The following is a 25,867-nucleotide window of genomic DNA, read 5'->3' on the forward strand; positions in this document are numbered from 1 at the left end:
TTCACCTGCACAGCTACCAATGTGATATATGCCATCGTGTGCCAGCAATGCCCCTCTGCCATGTACATTGGCAAAACCAGACCGTCTCTACGCAAAAGAATAAATGGACACAAATCTGACATCAGGAATCATAACAGTCAAAAACTGGTAGGAGAACACTTCAACCTCTCTGGCCACTCAGTAAAAGATTTAAGGGTGGCAATTTTGCAACAGAAAAGCTTCAAAAACAGACTCCAGTAAGAAACTGCTGAGCTTGAATTAATATGCAAACTAGATACCATTAACTTGGGTTTGAATAGAGACTGGGAGTGGCTGGGTCATTTCACATATTGAATCTATTTCCTTAAGTTAAGTATCCTCACACCTTCTTGTCAACTGTCTAAATGGGCCATCTTGATTATCACTACAAAAGTTTTTTTCTCCTATTGATAATAGCTCATCTTAACTAATTAGCCTCTCACAGTTTGTATGGCAACTTCCCACTTCTCTGTTTGTATATATATATATCTTACTATAAGTTCCATTCTATGCATCCGATGAAGTGTACTGTAGCCCATGAAAGCTTATGCTCTAATAAATCTGTTAGTCTCTAAGGTGCCACTAGTACTCCTGTTCTTTTTGCGGATACAGACTAACACAGTTGCTACTCTGAACCATGTGTAAGCTTGTAGATTTTTGACGTTCCCTCTATGACTTGTATGATTCTATCACTTAAAAAGTCCCTTATCCACCAAAACATTCTCCTTTTTATTCCAGCTTTGGCTAATTTATAGAGGAGGCCAGGAAGACTTTTCCCATGAAGTTCTTTGTCCTTATGCTTTTTTGTACCTCTCTTTGTAATCTGACTATATGGTCATCTTTCTCTTCTGAAGCCACTTTGTACCTCAATTATAATATAATTTTTCTCCAAGTATTCTGCAAGTCTTACATTTATTTTTTCCATGATTTCCCCCACATATGTTGTGAGGGTAATAGGCCTATAAGTGTCAGGCCCTGTACGTACCTTGCCTGGTTCCCTCACTGGTATTACCAGTGCTTGTTTCCATTCTACTGGCAACTGTCTTTTTGCCAGAATATCATTATATAACTGCAAAAGAATCTTTAGACTTCCTTCTGACAAGTGTTGGAGCATTCCATTACTTATATTTAGGGTTAAGATTTTGTCACAGTTATTTTTAGTAAAAGTCACAGGTTGCAGACAATAAAAATTCATGGAAGCTTGTGACCTGTCTGACTTTTACTAAAAATAATGGAGGGGGGGACTGATGAGACAACTGAAGCCTAAGCCCAAGCCACGGCAGCTGGGAGCTCCAGGGGCCCCAACACTCGCAGTGACTGAGAGCTCTGAGGTCTCCCCTCTGCCCCCAGCAGCTGGGAGCCCTGGGTCCCCCCGCTGCCCATGGTGACTGAAAGCTCTGCTCATGGGCTGACAGCTGTGGCCCCACTGCCCTAAGCTGAAGCAGAAAATGTCACAAAGGTCTCTAAAAGTCATAGAATCTGTTACTGATGTAAGCAGTGTCACGATGAGCTCCACCCTGACATCTGGTGGTGAGGTGTGGCAAGTTGTGGAAAAGAACTTTAGGGGCCAATCTCATTTGCATAGGCACACCCACCCCGCCTAGAATGAGGCCATAGCTGCCCAAGTGGTCACTTTGGCTGCTGTGGGATCCCCAGTGTCTCTGTTATTGGGGCAGGAAGAATAAATTGTTATTACCCTGATTATGGGAACTGTGCTTGGAACTGTACTTGGCCTTTTGTTATGATGGAGGGACTCACCATCAACTAAGTAGCACTCACTAGGCAAGGGTCATGGGTTTTAAAACTCTGTGAATTGAGAGAGGCTGGGGACAAGTATTAATACTTGGTGGCGTGGGCCCCTTGGTGAGGGCCTTACATGCTAATTGCACTTCCTCCTCTCTCCACTGTGGAATATCAGAGCTAATTTTGATTCCATTAGGAGTCTAGTTGCAGGCTGCTGAGCTCACTTTGTGCTAATGGTGCACCAGCACTGAGGCTCCCCTACTACAAGCTGAATTCACCAAAGAGCTGAACTGACTAAGAGCTGAAATCACTGAGCGTTGTGTTAAGTAGTGGGGGAGCCTGAAGATATATTGTGGAGCAGTTTGCGGGACGGCTGGAGTGCCTTGTGGACAGGCTGGTGGAGCAGTTTGTAGAACGGCGGGAGCTGCTGGTGGGACGCGGAGCAGTTTGTGGACTGGCTGGTGGAGCAGTTCATGGGACGGTGGGAGCTGAACGAAGGAGTTCGTGGGGCGGCTGGCGGAGCGGAGCGGAGTGAAGGCCTATAGAGCTGTGGGGCGGTCAGCTTCAGATCATGTAAGGTGCCTCTTACCCCCGTCCCATCTCCACCCAGGTTGGGAGGTAAAGCTCTGCAGATAAACTTTCAAACTCTGGGGCTGCCCTGACCAGGGACAGAGACTTTTGGGTCATTGGACTTTTGGGACTTTGGGTGATTTGAGGTTGCTGGACTCAAGAACCAAAGGGAAACGGGCATGCCCCAATTTGCTTGGGGTGGGTTTTTTTGCTCGTGGGTTGTGTTATGAATCCTGTTGGTGGTGCTTCCACAACATAATGCCACATTGTTTCTCTCTGTTATTAAAAGGCTTTTTGCTACACTCAGATTATGTGCTTGCGAGAGGGAAAGTATTGCCTCTTGGAGGCGCCCAGCGGGGGTGGTATATATTTGTCCCAGGTCACTGGGTGGGGGCTCGAACCAGTTTGCATTGTGTTATTGGAATGGATCCCCTAGATAATGAACCCGGCCCTTGTTGCTGCCAACTCTGACGGGCAGAAGGGTTACATTTCCATGACATAATCTTGTCCTTCCTTATATTATCTTTATCTGAAGCTGTATTTTTCCTTTTTCTAGTGGCTAAAATAAGCTCCTGCACACTAAAACTTTTGTTTAACACATGAGCAGCATATTCTCTCCAGCCATTTAATAGTTCACAGTAATCCTCAATAAACCTTCATTTTTTTCACAAAACTTATTTCTTTGATTCATACCACTACTGACCTTTTGGAATTCTTTTCCTAAAATGTCTGCCTTTCCTAAGTTGGAGACCTTAGTTTCATTGCTTCACTGTTTAAGACTTTTACTTCCAATTCCAGTCATTCTTTGAATTTGCTTATATATTTCTGAAAACCTTGAATCTTGGTTCAGTTAACATACATTTCTCCAACTTTCTTTTTTGGTCTGTCTGATAATCCTTTGCACTACCACCTAACATCTTTTATAATTCTTTAAGTCTTTAGTATTCACTATATGTTTGTTTGCTTGGATGCCTTATTACTTTCCTTGATTGCTTATTTGCAATCCTAATTCCACCAGGGAACCGAATTTCTAAGTCGGCAGCAATTTGGTGTTTTGTAGATGGCCTGATCAGCTGCTGCTGTAATTCTTTTTATTACGTTGTTATAGAATTCTCCTAGGTTGTCAATTGCACAGCTACTGCATAAATATTCATCATCCTTAATCTTGAAAGGGCCCCAATTAGCTTTTTAAAATTCCAGTTCGAAACTCTTTTCATGTTTTTTGACATTTCTTCAGCCTTGATACCCAATAAGTGTAGGAGGTGATCATTTCCCATTTACTAGCTTATATTATTTGTTGCAATTCCCAGATCCAAAACAGAAGAGGATCCGTCCAATCAATTACATCTAGTAGGTGCTCCTGTGTTCAATATTACAGTTATGTATATCAATAAATTGTTCTAAACAGTTACCATTTCAGTCAGTTTTCTTACTTCACCATAGTACATTATGACTATTAAAGTCTCTTCAAATTATCATAGAGTTTTTGACATTACATAATTTTTCTAGTTCCATATTAACTAATTTTTACATGGATTATAAAAATTATATATCTGTATATAAATGATTTTGTTCTGCATAAGAATCTTAATAGCATTATATTCAAAACGTAGTTTCTGCGTATCCATTTTGATGTAGCTAAATCCTCCTCTCCTTTGGTAGCCTCTCGATCCCTCCAGAGTATATCATATCCCCGTAGATTGAATGCAAGTTTACTTATTATCTATCTTTCTTGCATACATATTGCATTAGGCTTTTTTCCCCCAATTTAGAGATGGCTTTCTTAAATTCCGGTCTATGCACTATTAAACCATGCACATTCCAGCTAAGGATCATTAAGATCATGTTATTTAAGCTATTTTATTGCATTCAGTCAAAATCCTGTTAATGCAGTCTATTGAGAGGTTGTCTCTCTTTACATATTTTTCTGCTGCATTTGCTGTGATTTCAAACCTTTGAGGTTTTTTCTCCACCTGCAAGGTGCAATTAATTACTTCTATAATGAACACTATAAACTTCTCTTTACTTACAAGCAATACATCATCTCCCATTCCTCTCATATTCTCCTCCCTGGTCAGAGATGTGTTCTGCTGCACCGAACATCTTTTTTGCTTACTTGCAAATGCATCCGATGAAGTGAGCTGTAGCTCACAAAAGCTTATGCTCAAATAAATTGGTTAGTCTCTAAGGTGCCACTAGTACTCCTTGTCTTTTTGCAAATACAGACTAACACGGCTGCTACTCTGAAACCTTTGCTTACTTGCATATTTTTTTTCTATTTTCTGCAGTGTGTATCTTTTGATTGCCTCTGCATGAGATACTTTGTGAATAGGTTTCATTTTTTGTAATTCTCTAGCTTGTTCTGCTACTGCACATCCTTTATTGCTGCACTGGGTTTTCCCTCGCAAGTACTGCATTTAGGTTCTGTTCCTTCTACACACTTGTCATGGGAGTTATTTCCTCCACATTTGCTGCACCACGTTGTTCCCTTGCAAATGGCTGCCATACATCCAAATCTTTGACAATTAAAGCACCTCACCAGAGGTGCGGGGACTGGGAATATATGGTTTAACGCAGAAAGATTGATAATCCATTTGGATCCTATTGGGAAGCATCCTACCTTTAAGTGTTATATGTACAGTCGTAGATGGCCTTTCCCTCCCTCTCTTACTAAGTAGCCATTTAACAAACAATACTTTATCTTCACCTATACTCTTTTAGATATTATCCTCAGATTTCATACATAACCCCTCTTACTTCAATCAGGAATTTAGGCCATTGAGAAGTAACTTTCATTTTCCCTAAGGTTGCAGTTTTTAGAAGTTTTTCAGCTTGCTCTTTATGCCTACACTCTATCAATAGATCGCCACCCAGCAATTCTTTTAGTTCTTTGAATGACACCAACACTTCGCTTCATCCATTCTGCCATTCTCAGGGGGTTAACTTCCCCTGTTTTCACATCTTCTGTCTCTGATCTGACAATTACAACATGCTGACTTTTATCCTGTTTTTTTCTTTAATTTCTATGAATTCCTTATTCTTCAAATCCTGGTATATCTAATTTTTTTTAATTTTTCCTGATCCGAGACCATCCCTCATCCCTTGCTTTTTCTCCTTCATAATCCAAGACAATTTTCTCTTTTTCCCCACTGACCCCCATTGTCAGGTTCAATGTTCAGCCTCATTTCAGCTGGGGGCTAGCTGCAGTCCTCCACCCTGCCTCCTCCTCAACTGCCTGCCAGCCAGCTTTCTCTCTCCAGCCATCCTCAGCCACCGCTTCCTCTCTCCACTAGCTGCCCCAGCCAGGCCCCTTCTCCTTTGGTTCTGAGGCATGGCAAGCTCACTCCCTGAGTGTATGACTGCTATCCACTGGATTTCATAGACAGATTATGAAAAAGTCTGTCATCTTTCCCAGGACGATTAAAAATTGGAGAATAGCTTTTTTAATTGGGCCCCATTTTCCTTGCATTCTGTACTGGTGTTGCAAAGAAAATTTTATTACTCCAAGGTTTCTGAGTTTTCCATATAAATATCTCCTTTTACTGGTACAATCTTTACGGGTCCATGGGAGATGATCTATTTTTTCCTCAGACCTTACATATTTTACCTAGTCCATCCTTAAGTTTGTTAGAAATAGATTACTATTTAATCCACAATGACCTGCTAAAATTCTGAATTGAGCCACTTCACTCTCCCTCTCATGTCCTTGGATTATGTAAACATTTCAACTATTGGCCATACTTCACAGATTCCCCCCTTTCCCCCCCCTTCATTTCACATGGACACAAGTTCCTGCCATTCCTTCCTTATCTCATTTTTGATTGTGTAAATTCAATTTGCTCAGTGGGATCTCTAGGTCAACTTGTTCATGCTCAATAGCATTTTTTGCCTCTTTGTTTGCCTACGCATTGCCAGCAATCCCTACATGTGCCTGGATCCATGCTATTACTAGTCACATCACATTGCACCAATTTGTTTGTTAGCATATTTCATTAAGTATATCATTTCTGTGTAGGGTGACCAGATGTCCTGATTTTATAGGGACAGTCCCAATATTCGGGGCTTTTTTGTTTATATATGCGCCAATTACCCCCTACCCCAATCCCGAATTTTCACACTTTCTACTGGTCACCCTAGCCATTGTATAGTGCCTGCAATCCTGATAAGGAATCAGACAGGAAGGCAACTGGCCATACATGGTAGGCCCAACTTAGTGTTAGCTCAGCCATAAAGACAGAGATAAAGTTAGTTAGCCCTATGGTTTTCTTGAATCCAAATGCAGGCACACAGAAAGCTGTTCCCACTCTACCTGTTGCTTCCCCTTTGGAGCCATCAATATACATTTGACAGTAATGTCCCCACTTATCACAGATATATTGATTTGCTATATCTTGTATTTTTATCATTCTTTTCCCTTTTTTTTATTTTATTATATAATTCCATGTCTATTGCAGAGGGATGGTTTTCCAGTGATAGAGTATTTTCCTATAGCTATAGATTTTGGCCTCTTTTAAGCCTCTCTTTTCACTGGACTAGATGACCTCTCGAGGTCCCTTCCATCCCTATATTTCTGTGATTCTGTGATTCCACCCCAGTCAGGGAGCAGCAGGCCGGTGCAGTTAGAGCCTCCTCCATTTCCCTCTAGTCAGGAAACAAGGGTAAAGGGGCAATTAAAGCTGAATTCCCAGCTAGGGGCTATCAGCCCAACCAGAGCATGACCAGCTGATGGTCACCGACCCAAAGACAGCCTTTCACCCAGATCAGGACAAAGAGCAACCAGGGGCAGAGCCTCCAACAGGCGCCAGAGTTAGCTGAACATCAGCTGGGGAGATGCCAGAGCCAGCTAGGACCAAGGCAATTTCTAGGATCCTAAAGTTCATTCTATGCATCACCCTTATTGGGTTTATGTTCTGCTCATTTGGAGGTTTGTAGTCATTTATGCAAATGAGAAAATGCACAATCATAAAATATGCAGATTAGGCCATTTATCATCTGGGCAAATTTCTGAACCTTCAGATTTAGCAGGTATGTTCAGAAGAAAATTGTAGCCTTCTCCCCCACCCCCCAACTATAATCATCACATGGGCCAAAGCAGGAAAATATCAGCGCAGATCCAGGTACTCTCAAAGGCCTCTTTCTGTTCAGGATGGAGAGATAATACATTCTGTTTGACTCTAAATCTATTATATTAGAGCTTGAGGGTTTGATCTTATGAATAAGGGATATCTACTTGTTTCACCTTTCAAGTAAAAGAGAATTTACAAATCTGTATAGATCTAACATTTTGACTATAATTTATTATTTATTTATTGCAAGCTTTCATAAAAATGTCATTTGCTTAAATGTGTTTCTGTATCCAAGTATTTGAAGTCTACGGTTGCAGTCACTCACAAATGTAGAAGTGAACCATAATGTATCTCTGTTATTCTAACTGCCTCATCCTAGCTGCAGTAAAACAACATCTCTTGCACGATACTAATCCAGAGTCAGATACCAGCTCATTGTTCTCAGACACATACACACTGGTACCAGTGGGCAGTCTGCCTCCTTCTGATTGGTGGTTCAGTTGCCTATGAAATAGACCTCGGGAAGAGTTCATAGAATCATAGAATATCAGGGTTGTTATCTGGGTTGGAAGGGACCTCAGGAGGTCATCTAGTCCAACCCCCTGCTCAAAGCAGGACCAATCCCCAACTAAATCACCCCAGCCAGGGCTTTGTCAAGCCTGACCTTAAAAATCACAAAGGAAGGAGATTCCACCACATCCCTAGGTAACCCATTCCAGTGCTTCACCACCCTCCTAGTGAAAAAGTTTTTCCTAATATCCAACCTAAACCTTCCCCACTGCAACTTGAGACCATTACTCCTCATTCTGTCATCTGCTACCACTGAGAACAGTCTAGATCCATCCTTGTTGGAACCCCCTTTCAGGTAGTTGAAAGCAGCTATCAAATCCCCCCTCATTCTTCTCTTCCGCAGACTAAACAATCCCAGTTCCCTCAGCCTCTCCTCATAAGTCATGTGTTCCAGTCCCCTAATCATTTTTGTTGCCCTCCACTGGACGCTTTCAAATTTTTCCACATCCTTCTTGTAGTGTGGGGCCCAAAACTGGACACAGTATTCCAGATGAGACCTCACCAATGTTGAATAGAGGGGAACAATCACGTCCCTCCATCTGCTGGCAATGCCCCTACTTATACCTCCCAAAATGATGTTAGCCTTCTTGGCAAAAAGGGCACACTATTGACTCATATCCAGCTTCTCATCCACTGTAACCCCTTGGTCCTTTTCTGCAGAACTGCTGCCTAGTCATTCGGTCCCTAGTCTGTAGCCGTGCATGGGATTCTTCCATCCTAAGTGCAGGACTCTGCACTTGTCCTCGTTGAACCTCATCAGAGTTCTTGAGTTCCCATCCAGTACTTCATACTGCAACATCACACAGGCCTCAGGTCTCCCTACCAATTCTGGAACCCATGCCTTCTGTATATCCCCACTAGCTGGCAGCATGGCTTAATGGATCCTTGCTATTAGGAATTCCCTGCAGCCAGCAGCCGGCTGTGACTCAACCTACACCCCTTACCCCTCCCCCCCCAAAAAAGGGTCAGTGAAGGGGCTTCACCAGCTTGGAGGGAAGACGAAGGAAATCAGCACATCCTCTTAATTTAACACTTGTACCTGAAGGATTCCACAGGACTGGTATCAGAACAATTCCCCCACATCCACTTCTCCCCAGGCCTGCTTGCTCCTTCTGCATAGACCCTCAGGCCCATGGAAAACGATCTGTCCTAAGAACAGAGGCAGAAAATGCTGCCACAGAGGTGAATAACATTCAGCAAATGGGGGGAGAGGCGCAAAGATGTTCCCTTCCAAACGTGGATGCAAAGGGCAAAATATGGCCCTTATTTTTAAAAAAAATGTAAACACATCAATTCCTGTTTGCGTTCCAAGCAGATCATCGTCACCAAGATGTAGCTAGTCACATTCTGGAGACTCAACTGCATTAATAATTAATGTAAAATTAGTCTTTTTTTCCTTTTGGTGGATTTGCATTTGAACAGGAAAGCAAGAGGGGAATGGGAGCTCTGACTAGAGAGACACATATAGTCTGAGCAGGCCCTGTACTTGTTTCCCCGCTGAGACCTCATCGAGTCACCTTTCTGTACATAGCTCTTTCAACATATAGGAGAAAACCAATGATAAGCACAATTGTTATGGGTTAACTGCTACTAAAAATACTCCAGTATTTGTCCATCTATAATGGGCACTTTTGTATGTGCTCTTTGCCTTGGTGAAATATTGAAACTTCAGTAGCTTTATGAAAATCAATACTTTCCATTCAAAAATCTATTTGCTGTTTGGATACAATGCAAAATATTCAGAACAAAAATATCTCTGTAGAATGTCTATGTGAAAATTTCAAATACAAATTCCGTGATCTCTATCTGAACAAAATTCTCTCTTAATGTATCGAATCAACATGTATTTCCCATTTTTAAGCATTTAGCTGTAATTGCCCAAATTGTCCCCTCACTTATACACCAGTGCAACAAAGGATTATCCAACCCCAAAGCTCTAGGGCCAGATCTTCAACTGGCCACAGATCAATTTACACCAATGGAGGATTCAGACCTCAATGTTAAGTTCTAGTCAAGATGTATAACAGCTCATTTGTCTATCATGTGGGGTTCACTGCCATCTCAAAGGCTGCATGACAATAAATGAGTTTAACATATAACATAAGCCAACATAAAATGGAAGCAGATTGTGAAGCATCTCAAACATATGACAAAGGATATATAACAGAAGAAATGTCCTACCTTCACAGCATGCAGTGCATCTGACACACTTCGCTCTGGCACAGTGAGAAGAGGTTTTGATTCCAGTGTTGTTGGCTTTTTGGGAGGTCTGGGTGGTGGGTGTAGGGCTTGGTTTTCAAATCTCCTCACCATGTAATATTGTTCTTCACTGATCTCTTCCATAATAGTCCTAGTTGGGGAGGATACAGTTTCGTCAACAGGTTTGCTGAGCAACTGAACAGACATATTTAGACGATACACAGGAATTTCCCAACTGTCTGCAGGATCACCAGCACTGCTGATTAGCAAGTAGGAGTCTGTGATTTCTTCTTCAAGCTGCAGTCCAGGCATAGCAGCCAAGACATCCTCCTCAATGGAGAGATCCCTCACAGACACTTTGACATTAAAGGGCAAGCGGAACTCTTTGCAAAGCTCTGAAAGCTGGTACTGTCTCTTGTCATGAATCACTTCAACAAAGCCACCTTCCATATACATAGGAAGAAGCACTTTCTTATAGGCCTCATTTAGTATTTGTTCACAGGCCAAAACATCTATCACTTTCTTCCTTCCCTGGTATATGACTTCACCAGTCTGGCACTGTTGAACTAGAAACTGGTCTCCAACGGAAACAGAAAACAATTCTGCATGGGGAGAATCAAAGGCTTTAGTTGCTACAACATGAAGCTGCTCCTTGTCACTTCTTGCTATCTCCAGGTCATAGGCAGTTAGAAACTCCCGAGGTCTTCTCTTGAACTTTCCTTTGTAGCTGGCAGGAATTAAAAAGTGTCTTTTGTGGGAATCACTTCTGATCTCAGATGCAAGGATTCTTTTTGCCTGGTACTTTTTGTGAATGACAATTTCTTTCCCAGGACATAATAAATTATAAGGTTGCTGTCTTCCTGTGGGCCCTTCTATAACCTCAGCAACCATCGGAAATTCTTTGCTTGTCCTTTCAAATACATCTTCCATGGATAATGGCTGAAGGAAAGAGCTAATATCATAACCATCTGTTACATCTATGACTTCAATGTCTAGATCAGAGAGGATATGAACTATATCCCTTCGAACTGAAAGGAAAAAGGTAAAAGTCAGTTTTTGTTTTCACACTGATGTTGTAATGAAATATACACACTCCAAGAGACAACTTAAAAAAAACCTCTAAGATGTTGTACAACCATTGTGTCCACAATTTTGCCCGTGTAAACCAATTACAAATGCAAATATTATATCTATTTTACAGATGGCTAAATACAGCCAAAAATTAAATGATTGCCCCATGGTAACACAGTTAGTCAATAAGAGTTTCTGGGAATAGAACCCAGAACTCTTAGTTATCTGCTCCATCTGCTTGAAAAAAAAGTTTCCTCTCTAAAGATAATTTAATAGTAGTATCAGGAAAAGTGATAATAGCAGATTGCAATAAAAAGATACAGAGTCAGTATTTGAATTTGAGGACGAGGGAAGATGGAGAAAAATTTTTAAACTAGCAGCAGTAGCAAATATGGATATGGAATACCCATCTTCTATCTGTCCAAAACAAGCACTGTCTGTAACAGATATTTTGAGCAGTTTGCATTCAGTTTAGAACACGCTGCAAGGCACAGAAGTACAGCTCATTAACTTAGATTTTTACTTACATTTCATCACTCCTTGTACTTCGTAGATTGGTGCTAGAATCAGACAGCCATCAAAATTTTCAGGAAGTGGATTAGAGGAGTCCCATGTATGTAACAGATTGGTAAATTTCACAATCCGGTTTCTACTTTTTGGGATTTTCCATTCAACAATCTCTTTCAGGGTGTAAATATGGTCATCTTCACATTCATAGAACTCTCCTTCTTGTGAGAATGGCAAAATAAACGAGTGAGACTGGTTATCTCTTACCACTCCGCAGTTCACAGTCAGTGTCCCGTTGACCTCTTCCACAGAGTTGAACATGATCTGCTCACCTTGTTTGACGGTGAGATTTGCCAGTTTTATGTCTTCATTGCAATAGAAGCAAGGATGGCCCAGTCGCGTTGGCCCAATAGAAACCTTTCTTGTGATTTCTTCAATGCTGAGATATGGAGTTTTATCAGCCACAATCTTACAAAGACCTAAGAACACAAATGTTGTATTATACAAGGGGACTTGGGAAATATGCAAGCATTCACTGTTACATCAACTTTTAGTTCATGAACCCATGAAGCCAATAAAAACTCGAAATCAAAACAAAACAAAATATTTATCATTTAAAGCATGGTTGTATTGTCAGAAAAGTGGCTCTATGAAAACAGAAAAGGAGTACTTGTGGCACCTTAGAGACTAACAAATTTGTTAGTCTCTATGGTGCCACAAGTCCTCCTTTTCTTTTTGCGAATACAGACTAACACGGCTGCTACTCTGAAACCTGTCTCTATAAAAACAGAATCATGAAGCTTGAGTATTCATTCTCTGAGGATGACATTCAAACCTGTGCAGAAGGCCAGCCAGCACAAGACCTACGCATCACTTAAGTCCCACTTAAATCTGAATGTTAGAGTTTAAATGGGATTTAAGTGATGCATAGTTCCTGAGTTCACTCTCTGTGCATGTGTAAATTAAATTCTTAACAGCTTTCGAAGCAAATAAGTTCAATATACAGAGGGAAAGATAATTTTTCTAACTGACTACCCTGCAAAATCAACTCGGATGTGAAAATCAAACAGTATCCTTGACACAATACACAAAGAAGTATTTTTCAGTCTAAATTATTTTCATTTCAGATTGAGGAAAACAACAAACAGGGAAGAATAAATATAAAGTCTCAATGGGAGAAAGTGTGAGAGAGAAAACAGTCTCTCATTCTATAATGTTGCATAGCTGAGCTGAAATACAAAATGACGCTACCCCGGCAACACACAGGAGATTCTTCTACATTAAATGGTGCAGCAAACAAAACTGAAAGGAGATGTCATTTAGTGACATAGCTATATAGCCCAAATGTTCTTTCAGGCTTTTGCATTTCCACCTGGAATGAAGATTATGCAAGTGGACTGTAGCTGAAGTTTTGTTGATGATTCGTGACATAGAATAGAATCCTGCTTCATGTACAATAGCTTTGTTGGCTTTGGAGAGTGTGCAGGAGTAAACACTTCCCCTCCCGCCCCCCCGTCGGTAAAGTGAGCTGATGTGACTCAGACAAACAAACAACAACATTGAGTAAAAACATTTTTATAGTGTCACTTTTCTGACCATCACTACGCTATGGCCCCATCCCTTCCAGCACGTACACAAGTGCTTAATTTTACACAGTCAATGACTTCAAAGTTAAGCACATGCATGTTTCCAAGGTAGAGTAGGGTTTAAAATTTTCTTCACAACATTTGATCCAATGACAGTATTCCCTTTCATCTCTGGTTTTTTTTCTTTGCTGATCACTGAAATATTATCACACTCTGCTGCTACTGGTACAATTGGAGTGTAAATCACAGAGGATTATGAGAAACTTGATCCATGCCTCTAAGATAGGAAATCAATGTTTTTATCAACATCTTCATGTTAACAAAAGAAACCCTCCCATGATAAAACCAGCAGCAAGTGAAAAAGAGAATTAAAATGCTTAGGCATTACAGTGAGGAGTAAACAACGAATCTTGTCAACTTCCGGATGAAGTGTTCTCTCTTAGAAGCCAGATTTGTGCCCTTGTGGAACTGGTTGTGGGGTGCAACCTCCAAATCCCATCTGAGGCTCCATGGGAAATGTGAAGTCCAGAGAATAGATCCCAAGACATTCATGTCAGCTTAGGAACTGTACTATCATTGGCTGCACTTGCCATGCTCTATGCCAGCTTGAAGGGTGGACAGCACAAAGAGGAGATGATGTTTCTCTTAGTTTAGAAGCAATACTTTTACTCCCCAAGCCCAAATAGAACACTTCTAGTTCCAGCATCCCTCACCAATTCTTACATGAAGGATAAAATAATAATAATCAGTTTCTTTGCTTCACCAAAAGGCAAATTGATTTATCGCCCCACCACACACCTGATCATGAAAACTAAGCCTTATAGGACAAATCCAGACCTGGAACTCTGTTGTTCTCAGTGTAGTTTCACATACTTATACAAAAACCGAATTTGGTCCTCAATGTTCACACTAATTATCTTTTTTCATACAGTTCAGTGACTTAGAGAGTAATTATTGATCTATATTAAAACAAACAACCAAAAACGCCCCCTCCACTGGATTATAAAAGCAAGGGAGAAGAATGTGCCGTAGCATGATTAATAGTACAGGCCACCAGATGGATGACTCCAGTATTTAGGCACTAGAGCAGCATGGTTTATCATGAGGTAATTGCAACTCTGAAGTATTACAAGGCAGAGGCTGCATATGTGCTTCTCTAATCCCTAGGGGCACTATTAATTCGTGTTAATCATGCCCTTGGGAACTGTCTTGTTAGAAGTCCATACAGCAAGAAAAACGTGTACATTTATATATTTGTGACTGTTTTCCTAGATGAAGTGGACAGTTTAGAGAACTGAACAGAGCGGTTTCGTTAAGCTGTGTGATTAAGCTATCTTTTCACAAGATTCAGCAGTGATAACATTGCCTCATACAGACACTTGAATAATAGTTATCCTGTGGTTTTTTTGGACAGCCATAGCAAAACGCCAATTTCCCAGAAACTATAACTACATTTAATAGGTTATTCTAGGACAAATTTTCAAAAGCAAATACCTAGGTTGGGCTGCAAAATATGCATCAGTCCAAATTAAGTGGTAATTGCAAGCAAATGTGCACTCTCAGAATCACGCCATCCTCCCCCAATAAGGTGGCAAGGCTCTTTCCTTCCCACAAAAAACACAGCCAAACAGACCAAAAGCTCAGGCAAGAGCCTTCCCCAGCCCATCTCTTCTAGGGTGACCAGACAGCAAGTGTGAAAAATCGGGACAGGGGGTGAGGGGTAACAGGCACCCATATAAGACACAAAGTCCCAAATATCAGGACTGTCCCTATAAAATTGGGACATCTGGTCACCCTAATCTCTACTCACTTCCCATTGGGACCACACAGGAGGTATTGCAATCCTATGCTTAAAATGAAATGCCCACTGTCCCCGGTATGGAGAAAAAGAAGGGACAGGGTGTCCCACAATGCAGCTTGGCACAGTAGGAAGTGCATTTCCATGAGTTCTCCACCTCCTGAGTGATTCTACACCTCCCTTCCACACCAGAGGTGCTGTTGTTCTCCCCCCACTCTCTGTGCCCTTCGTCTCGGAAGCACCAGGTGGATAATCTCCAAAGTCAATCTTAGCAAGCAGTCAGTTCATACAGCAAGGTGGGGGTAATGAGCCAATTGCAGCCTTGGGTGCTCAGCCAAAGATCTAGTGTAACAGTGAATTCGTTTTTGTCACAGAATCACTTCAGTGTGATCATTGCTTCACTATGACAAACTGCAGTCTTCACGTTGCAATGTGCGTATAGCAGTTATGGCCTTTCACTCTAAAGGGAGCTTCACTAAGCTCCTGTGTACGCTTCAGCTTGTAACTGAGTTTATAACCAGTTAGGCGCATGGTTGGCTCTAAGCATGGATTGTATCCACATACAACATGATTAATACTCCAGTAGCACCTATGATAACTAACAGAAGTGTGCCCTTGCCAGAAACCCGCCTGGTAAGGATCTGTCTGGTTTAGTGTAGAGACGGAGTCACTAACAGTGCCTGTATGGCTGGCTTTTACAATCCTAGTTCTTCACAGCCATACTAAAACTTTCCAGAGTTCACTGCCTCCTGTGCCTCTGCGTATACATCTCCTCTGGACACTCTGTCCACGGCGGAAGCACTGTGGGAAAGCTATCAGTTTTTCCCAGAATGCCCTCATTCCAGCATGGTTGGTGTGAAGGCACAAACATGGCTAAGATATGGACCTTGTGTACACTACAGAACGGGGCTATGTTTGAACATGGTTGTAAGTAATTGAGTTAGCTAACATAATGCTGATCACAACTTAGTTGTCAGTACAGACCAAGAAAAATGGGATTCAACGTTGGGTCAGTTAACAGTGATTAAACCTTGGTTTTAACATTAAGGAAGGGCTGTGCTTGAGGGGGATTCCCCTAGGTAAGGCGAATCCACAGTTGCCCATTAGGGTAGCTTTCTAGTTGCAATGTCTGAGCAGCAGAAAGGGGTTTCAAAGGTCTGACCCTTAATTTCTGTAGCATGTGACATAACTAAGGGTTTAATAAGGGTCACTATAATTTATAGCACCATTGCTATGCATTTAAAGAAGTTACAAGTAAGCAGATCTCCATATAGTATGTCCAAAAAGTATCGTGTTTGCAGGGATGTGGTCCTGATGAATGAGTAAGTCACAAAGACAACACTATTATCCAGCCAATGTTCCAGGCAAGTAAGCTGCAGGAGCAAGATGGGCATTATCCCCCTGTAAATGTTGGGGATGAGGGGAACAGGGATATCATTCCTATGAAAAGTTTTTGAAAAAAATACAAGCTATTTCAATATGTTGTATTCCAAAGGCAAAAGCTATGCTCTTCAGGAGTATCTTTATAAACTAGGATTAAAAGTCATCTCTGTCTGGGAATTCTTTGGCAATATATAGGGAGTCGGAAAGGATCGTCACCACAAATAAAGAGATCCCTTTCCCCTCTATCAGTCTGAGACGGAACTTAGTGCTATGTTAAATTTCCTGGGACTGCTGAGCTATTTGGAATTCAGCTTTGGTACCATGAAACTGATGAATATCCTCATGTCAAAAAGCAGGTTTTATATGAATCAGTAATTAATACCCTTTAATCATACAAAACTAGAGATCCAATTAGCCCCTTGGGTTCATGCTCCGTCAGGGTTGGGAGGAGAAAAATCTTTATCTTTCATTCTGATGGTTTTCTTAATTTTGGTAACAGCATGCTCGAGCAGACAGCTAAAAGAACTATGTGGACTTGTGCATGTTGCTCCTATACTGATTATGCCCGTGAATTAAATGTTATCTAGTAACCACCTGCTTGTGTTTGAGTATGTAAGGTTCCATATGTCTCTCTCTCTACAGATAAGAGGTAAATATTAAAATTTTTATTATTGTGTGAAGAGTGAAAACAATAGCAATCCTTCTTTAGCTGGCATTGTATGCACTGATGATTTCTGATAATGCTTTGCTTGCTCTGATATATTTGTTCATTTTTTTTACCAGGATTTTTTTTAAAATCTGTTATCCACGGCTATCCAGAACCTTATTAAAATCATTATAAATTACATTATTATAAATTACAATCCAGATGTTTTTCATACTTAACATAGCAACAATTCCTCATGAGAAAGAGACATACGATAAAGTTAAGTTTCTAAATTTCAGACGTTGAGGCTGAGTGCAAAAAAGTGTCAATAGACCTTTTTTTCCATCCATGTCATAAAAAATGGCTGGATCAACTTCACTTAGACTCTCTAAATATAATCACATTTTGGCAGAAATCAAGGCATGTACATTTCCCAGAAGGGAACTTTTGGGGCTGGGAGAAAGTTACAAGCAATGGAAAGTACAAGTTTAGAATGCATTTGCAAATATATTGGCCAAGGCCCTCCACTGAACTCAGTGGCATTTCTCTATTATAAGTGAATAACCAGAATTAGGCTTAATCCCAGCTCTGCCATTGATATACTGTGTTATTTTTGGCAAGTTACATCTCTACGTACCTCAGTTGCCCTTAGCTAAAATGGGGATAACCATGCTAACCGCTTTTTGTGAGAATGCTAATCAAGATTATTATTAAAAGGAAACTATTACAGGTCTTCGTAAAAAGAAAAGGAGTACTTGTGGCACCTTAGAGACTAACAAATTTATTTGTAGCTCACAGAAGCTTATGCTCAAATAAATTTGTTAGTCTCTAAGGTGCCACAAGTCCTCCTTTTCTTATTGCGAATACAGACTAACACGGCTGCTATTCTGAAACTATTACAGGTCTTGTGAGCAGTCAGAGAATCTACAAATACGTATGCAGACTAAAGAGCACAAAGAAAACATTAACAGTAGGACCAAGTTCAGGTGTCATGAAATCTGTCAGCCTTCACCAAGTTGTTCATGATGAAAAGAGTAGTTCAGAAATATTTGCTGGATGTAGCTATTCAAGCGACTAACATAACGGCATAAGATTTTTTTTGTCCAGTGTGTGAGCACAGAAAGAATAGACTGATCCTCTGAAGCATGAAAGGACAGATTAGAATGAGGATAAAATGAAATAACATAGATATGAACTCATGTTTTCAGTAGTTTTTGCTAATACCAGGGTCAAATTAGGCCTTTATCAGGAATCAGATTTTCCAGAAAAGAAATAAGGAGTTCTACAGAGTTGTGCAGACAAACACCAGAAATGTTCACAAAGAAAAAGAGCAAAAATTATTTAAAGCCAGTGGGCCTGATTCTTCTCTCAAATGCATCAATTTTTTACCAGTCTAATTCTCTTAACTTGGATGGAGTTGCTCCTCATTTACACCAGCACAAAGAGAGAGGATAAGCAGGCTCATGGGGTGCAAATGATAATTCACAATGAATGGCACTTGAAAAGAACATAACAAAAAGTTTGCTCTTTTCCACAAGGAGCCAGAAGACTGCTAGAAGCACAGCACAAGAGTTCTGGTGAACTAAATAATATTTCTTCCAAAATAAGCCAATGATAGAGTTTTAGAAAGGAACTGTAACTCAAATACAGCATAGACTTTTATGTGCTGTGAGGGAAAGTAAGCCAAGAACATTTAACATAATTTCATTCAGGCCAGAATTTTAGAAAAGGAAAAATTGTATAGTCAGACAATAATGGCAATGAGTGGGACTGTTTGGTGTTTTACAATTGAATCTTTTTTTATAGAAGAAAAAAATTAGACCAGTGAAGCAAATTTTCAGTACAGTGTACACCAGAAGAGATCCCAAATGCAGGTATATAATGCGTTTTCTCTCTTAGACTAACAAGAGGCTTCATCGTTACCTTTACGCTGCTGAGTTTAGCACAACCCATCACCTAGGGTGTGACCGTGCAAAGTGGTGTTAGTAGATATGAGTTCAGTCTCACAAGGCTCAACATAATGGATTTATGTTTCCAATGGAAATTGATTTTCTTTCCTGTCTAAACCCAAGTTCCTTTCTCAAATAGACTGGTTGAATGAGTTTTCAGATCTCCCTGAAGATTGGAGTAGAGTCAGAGCAATCATAGAATCTCAGGGTTGGAAGGGACCTCAGGGGGTCATCTAGTCCAACCCCCTGCTCAAAGCAGGACCAATCCCCAATATTTGCCCCAGATCCCTAAATGGCCGCCTCAAGGATTGAACTCACAACCCTGGGTTTAGCAGGCCAATGCTCAAACCACTGAGCTAGACCCTCCAGGATTAAATTCAGCTCTGGTGTAAAAGGATGCAACTCTCTAACACCAAGTGTAAATTTGATTCCCTGAATTCAACCGGTGCCAGTACTGACTACCCCATGCATTTAAAACACAAGTCAGATCCCCCCAAAAACATGAGACTGACTTAAAAAGCACAAGACTTTCAAGCTCTGGCTCCCAGTCCAGTTGCCTAGTGTGTCTCATTGCCCGCTCCCTGATCCCGTCTCTTAGTCTTGCCGCTCCCACTGACCCCCGAGTTTCCACATCAGCCCTTATTTCACAGTCACTCCCAGTGTTCCCCCTGTCATCTCCCAGTACGAGTTACAATTCCCTCCCCTCCCCCTCCACCAAGTCCCATTTTTAATCTACTTCCTCCACTGCCCCCCTTGCCCCAGGTCCAGGTCCAATCCCTTCTGAATTTGAATCTGGCTGCTTCCTCCTCCACTGTGCCTGGGCCCCCTCAGTGGCGGCGCTAAGAGCACAGGAGAGACAGCCTCTCTGCTCTAGTTCTGGTTCCTGGCACTAGAACAGCCCATAGCAACTGGGAATAGTAATTGCAGAGCGCCTGGGATGGAGTGTGTGTGGTCTGATGAGCATGTAGGAGCTATGAAGGGCTTGAATATGGTCACCAGAGATGGAATCTTTGGGAAGTGCAGCTGCCAAACTCTAAGAAGTCTCTTCTGAGCATGTGTGAGCTTAGCTTTTTCAGAGGCTGCTAACTTGGCCAAATGTTGGTGCTGCTTCTGTGGGGAAAAAACACAAGATCCATCCCTGAGGCAAGGGCCACGCTTGCCAAATTTCAAGTCCCTGATCCAAAGCGCGGGGACACCAGAACTTCTCAACCAAACAGTAGTAAGAATTTTTTTCAACATTGACAAAACACCGTATTTTCCCCTAATCTCATTCTCAGAAATGGCTGAACCATTTTTGCAGACGCCAAAAATAAATAAATAAATATTAGCCTCAAGAAGACACCTGGCATGGAAAATTTCAGCCCAAACAGTTGAAGTCTGGCATAGTCATAAGTAACTGAAAACAGAGTTTGATGATGAGTCTTCTGTTGGACAACCTTAGGTATAAGCAGTGTTACCAGCTCTACTTTTAATATTATTATTTCTTATTCAAGCATGAGAGTCCTGCAAAGTAAAATGTAGAAATTAGTTTCTTTTATCTAGTGCCATCTATTATGACTGTATTTTTTGGCATCCTAGTGGGTACCTCAACAGACATCATCATGTACATCATAAGAATAGAACAGATAAAGGTGATAATGGGGTTTATAAAACTTCAGTAACCTATATTCATGAAATACTGTACCTGGAAAATTCAGGGGCAATTCAATTCTGGCTGAGCACTGGTCGTCTTCATTACTCTCGCAGATGCTTGCAATGATCTTATTAACTTTGAACCCAGTAACTTTAATCAATTCTCCGGTTGGCAGGCAGCATTCATTTCCAAACATTTCATAAACGGAGCCTTAGGAAACACAAAAGGAAAGAAAAGATGGTACACAAGTTTTAAGCACGATTTAAAATACCCGTATTGCTTTTCTTGGAATATTTCCTTCTGCATAGACACTAAAAGCCATTTAAATCAGTTATGTGAAACTTACATGATCTTCTGCAACTACTTGGTTTTCATTCTCCCTCTCAATATTACAGACCCTGCCGTCAGGTTTTTTCCCTAGTTTTTTTCCCCCTTCGGTATAATTTCTGACCAAAAGATCAAAATCAATCTAAGATCAAAGTTTACTCTATTGGGATATAGGGTATATACAAGAAGCTATATGGGATAGGATCCTAGTATTTCCTATAGGATACATAATATTAAAAAGAATGGAGTTTCCTCTCCATGGGCCTGATACAAAGACTATTGAAGTAAAGGGAAAGCTTTCTTTTGACTTCAGTGCACTTTGGATCAGCTGCATCGGTGCATGTAGTCCATGTAGTTCCCAATAGCATTTTAACATACCATTATGAAGAGAAAAGAGCCTAAAAAGATCAGCCCTTCAATCTTTTTACATTGAAATAGAATGGTCTCAGCCAGTCAGAGAGTAGGAATATCATACAATCTGGACCCACAACTGCACAGTAAATTTCAGTAGCAGTGCAGAACACAAATCTCTGTACTCTGATTTTTACCACTGCCTGCAGAACTCATCAACCTGGTGGCCACTATATGGGGAAGGACCATCTCAACTTCACAGCTATATCAAAAATACTACCTATTAGCAGTGTCATTCTCTTCTTAGTGACTCAAGGTTGAATCCAAGTCATAACCATATCCTGGGCTAATAAACACCTCTCACTCAGTACAGGGTTTCGTAGTGAACTCATAGATAAGCTGCAGTCTCAAGGTGTCGTTGTTTAAGAACTCAGTGATGAAACCATGCACTACCATGAGTGGTCCCATTGAAACCTATGGTGCTCCTCTTGGTAATAAGCACTACGTTTGGTAGTAGGTGATTGCAGTATTGAGCCCTAAGAGGAGGATAAAAGCGCAATCTAAAATAAGATACATTGGAGAAGTGGCAGCATCTCCATAATTAAGGCTATATTCAGTGTTCCCTTAGAAATGAAGGTTCCCCTACACTTCTCACTGGGAATATGAAAGCCCACTGAAGCGGTGTGAGCTGTCTCCCAAAATAATTTCCAGGAGCTGAGGAGAGTCCAGAAAAAGAGCTCTCCCTACGTTCTTTAGCACATATTGGGCGAGCAGAGGAAATAACACTTCCCCCACCCCCATGGACCTGGGTTCGAGGTATGAAGGGGGTGTCTTCACTGGAGTGTGTCACTAGGACTTCTGGGGGCATATCCCATGGTTCTTTGCGCTGCTGCAGGCTTAGCCATTCTATGGTTCTTGCCCAGTGAAATATGGGAAACCTTGTCTTTTCCTTCTGGGCATATGGGGGGGGGGCTGGGTAGAATGATGGGAAGGCATTGGGGGACTAAGAGCACTTGCTTACTTCAGCCTGCATCCTCACTGTCGAATGCATGGGTTACCAGCCACCCTGACAGCCTCACGCAGGCTTGAGCCTTATCTACACCCCCAGCCACGCCATGCTTTGGAACGAAAGCACCACCAAAGTCAGCCAAGAGGGTGTGGATGGGAGACGGTTTACGGGTAACACCTGAGTAAGAGCCAGGGTGAACTTTGCAGTGAAAACATACCGAAAGAAACCATTCTATTCCCAGTAACATCCTCATCTTATGGGGTGCCTTCAGAGGCAGCAAGGCGAGGTTGCTCCTGTACTGTACTTCTCCAGTGATTACAGGATTGCAGTCCTCAGATACCTCCTCACAGGGAGCATGTGCAGGACTGATTTTCTGCTCCCTGCAAGGAGAAGCAGGATGAAGCAGTATTTTCTCTCTTCACGTAGAACAGGGAAGTACATTTACACTCACACAGCACCGAGAGAGGGTGGGGATTGCAGTGCTGCCAGGACTTCCTCACAGTGAATCCCCCCCTGCGATGCAGAGGGCCATTCTACTTCGCTTGTAGACTCTGCAGGCAGGGACTGTCTTTTTGTTACATGTTTGTACAGGGCTTAGCACAATGGAGTCCTCATCTATGGTTATGGTCCTTGGAAACTACTGCAACCCAAACAACAATCTGGCGCAAGCTGGTGTAGTTTATGCCTCCCTGAGCCACGCTCAGTTAATCTGGCCCTAAATATATAAGACCAGGAAAGTCACTGCCCTGATTCACTATAAAAGAACACTTTGTCTTTCTTACGGCAAAAACTGAATCCTGTCACTGCTTGCATCCCTAGCAATACCGTATTGACTAACACAGCTACTACTATACGCCCTGCTGGACCTCTCTGGGTTACAGTGGCTGATGCTCCAATGACCACATGAGGAAGTGTCAGAGCTCTCCTTGCTTTAGCTGTGCTCCATAGGCACATGTTAGAGAGAGCGAGATGAAACAGCCGTGAAAATGGTAATCCTCTTTATCTCATGGAAAAAACCTCACCACCCTTCATATACAGTACAGTATACAGATAATAACATCACTGATTTTGATCAGAAAAGGTAAATCCCAGAGGACACAGCATGAAAGAACACTTCGGGGGTATTGGGTTTAGTGTGCGGGTGCTGGTCTTTGGTGTACAGAAGGTCAGACTAGATGATCTGATGGTCCCTTCTGGCCTTAAACTCCATGACTCTGGATTACAGTCCACATGGAACTATGTACACTGAATTCTATTATCCTCTCCAGCACATTAGCCACTGGACCAACGGGTCCGTGACCAATTGGGGGCCTTGGAAAATTGGGCGCCCCCATGTCCCAACCCTTCTCCCCAGCAGGAGCGCCAGGTGTGGGGGCGGGGCAAGCCCCAGCGTCCTTACCCCATTTCCCGGCAGGAGCGCTGCGGTGTTGGGGGAGGAGGAAACTGCAGGCAGAAGGAGTGGAGAGGGGCCCCCACTTGCTCTGGCCCAACACCCCACCAATCCATAATCCACCTCTGACCCTCTCCCACAAAATGAATCTATGATGAATGCGCTAGTAAAAGGGAGCACATTGTTCATTGTATCTTCTTTATTCATTGAAGCTTTAGGGCTAGATTCTCTGCTGCACCCACTTTTCCAAACTATGTAAGTTGGCAATAGCCCCCAACAGACCAACTACCAGCTGAGAATAGCTGGACTGTAGTGGTGCTCCAGCCACAACCCTCTAAAGTCAGGGCTGATGACAGATGTCAGGGTTCCCCCACACACACTCTGACCTCTGAGGTACAGATGTGGGGACCTGCGTGAAAGACCCCCTAAATTTATATTCTACCAGTTTAGGTAAAAACTTCCCCAAGGCACAAATTCCTTTCCTTGTCCTTGGATGGTATTGCTGCCACCACCAAGTGATTTACACAAAAATTCAGGGAAGGGTCACTTAGAATACCTATCCCTCCAAAATATCCCCCCAAACTCCTTCACCCCCTTTCCTGGGGAGACTTGAGAATAATATACCAACCAGTTGCCTTAGCAATGTGAGCACAGACCAGACCCTTTGTCTTCAGGACACTGAATCAATCAGGTTCTTAAAAAAAGACCTTTATTTATAAAGAAAAAAGTAAAAGAATCATACCTGCAAAATCAGGATGAAAGGTAACTTTACAAGGTAATAAAAAGATTTAAAACACAGAGGATTCCCCTCTGGGCTCAGCTTCACAGTTACAAAAACAGGAATAAAACTACCGCCGTAGCATAGGAAAATTTACAAGCCAGAACAAAAGATAATCTAACACATTTCTTTGCCCTGCTTACAATTTCTGTGGGTTTAGATGGATTATTCCAGGTAGGTTTCAGAGTAGCAGCCGTGTTAGTCTGTATTCACAAAAAGAAAAGAAGTACTTGTGGCACCTTAGAGACTAACAAATTTATTTGAGCATAAGCTCTCGTGAGCTACAGCTCACTTCATCGGACGCATTCAGTGGAAAATACAGTGGGCAGATTTATATACACAGACAACATGAAACAATGGGTGTTACCATACACACTGTAACAAGAGAGTGATCACTTAAGGTGAGCTATTACCAGCAGGAGGGGGGGGGGGGAGATCTTTTGTAGTGATAATCAAGGTGGGCCATTTCCAGCAGTTGACAAGAACGTCTGAGGAACAGTGGGGGGTGGAGGGGGGCAATAAACATGGGGAAATAGTTTTACTTTGTGTAATGACCCATCCACTCCCAGTCTCTATTCAAGCCTAAGTTAATTGTATCCAGTTTGCAAATTAATTCCAATTCAGCAGTCTCTCATTAGAGTCTGTTTCTGAAGTTTTTTTGTTGAAGAATTGCCACTTTTAGGTCTGTAATCGAGTGACCAAAGAGATTGAAGTGTTCTCCAACTGGTTTTCGAATGTTATAATTCTTGACATCTGATTTGTGTCCATTTATTCTTTTACGTAGAGACTGTCCAGTTTGACCAATGTACATGGCAGAGGGGCATTGCTGGCACGATGACATATATCACATTGGTAGATGTGCAAGTGAACGAGCCTCTGATAGTGTGGCTGATGTGATTAGGCCCTGTGATGGTGTCCCCGAATAGATATGTGGACACAGTTGGCAACGGGCTTTGTTGCAAGGATAGTTTCCGGGATTAGTGGTTCTCTTGTGGGGTTGCTGGTGAGTATTTGCTTCAGGTTGGGGGGCTGCCTGTCAGCAAGGACTGGCCTGTCTCCCAAGATCTGTGAGAGAGATGGGTCATCCTTCAGGATAGGTTGTAGATCCTTGATGCGTTGGAGAGGTTTTAATTGGGGGCTGAAGGTGATGGCTAGTGGCATTCTGTTATTTTCTTTGTTGGGCCTGTCCTGTAGTAGGTGACTTCTGGGTACTCTTCTGGCTCTGTCAATCTGGTTCTTCACTTCAGCAGGTGGGTATTGTAGTTGTAAGAAT

General features: G+C 41.9%; 1 protein-coding gene across 1 annotated transcript in view; it reads right to left on the reverse strand.

Moving 5' to 3' along the window:
- The window catches only part of THEMIS (thymocyte selection associated), a gene marked incomplete at its 5' end in the record, with an annotated part of 122,973 nt that overhangs the window by 80,470 nt on the left and 16,636 nt on the right, over positions 1-25,867 (reverse strand). Inside the window, 3 exons of the mRNA XM_084625127.1 lie at positions 10,149-11,194; positions 11,765-12,223; positions 20,791-20,949. Of these exons, the coding sequence (XP_084481253.1) occupies positions 10,149-11,194; positions 11,765-12,223; positions 20,791-20,949 (1,664 nt within the window). The remainder of the gene's footprint in view (positions 1-10,148; positions 11,195-11,764; positions 12,224-20,790; positions 20,950-25,867) is intronic.

This window comes from Lepidochelys olivacea, assembly GCF_965140295.1.
Source record: "Lepidochelys olivacea isolate rLepOli2 genome assembly, chromosome: 3".
Classification (NCBI taxonomy): Eukaryota; Metazoa; Chordata; order Testudines; family Cheloniidae; genus Lepidochelys; species Lepidochelys olivacea.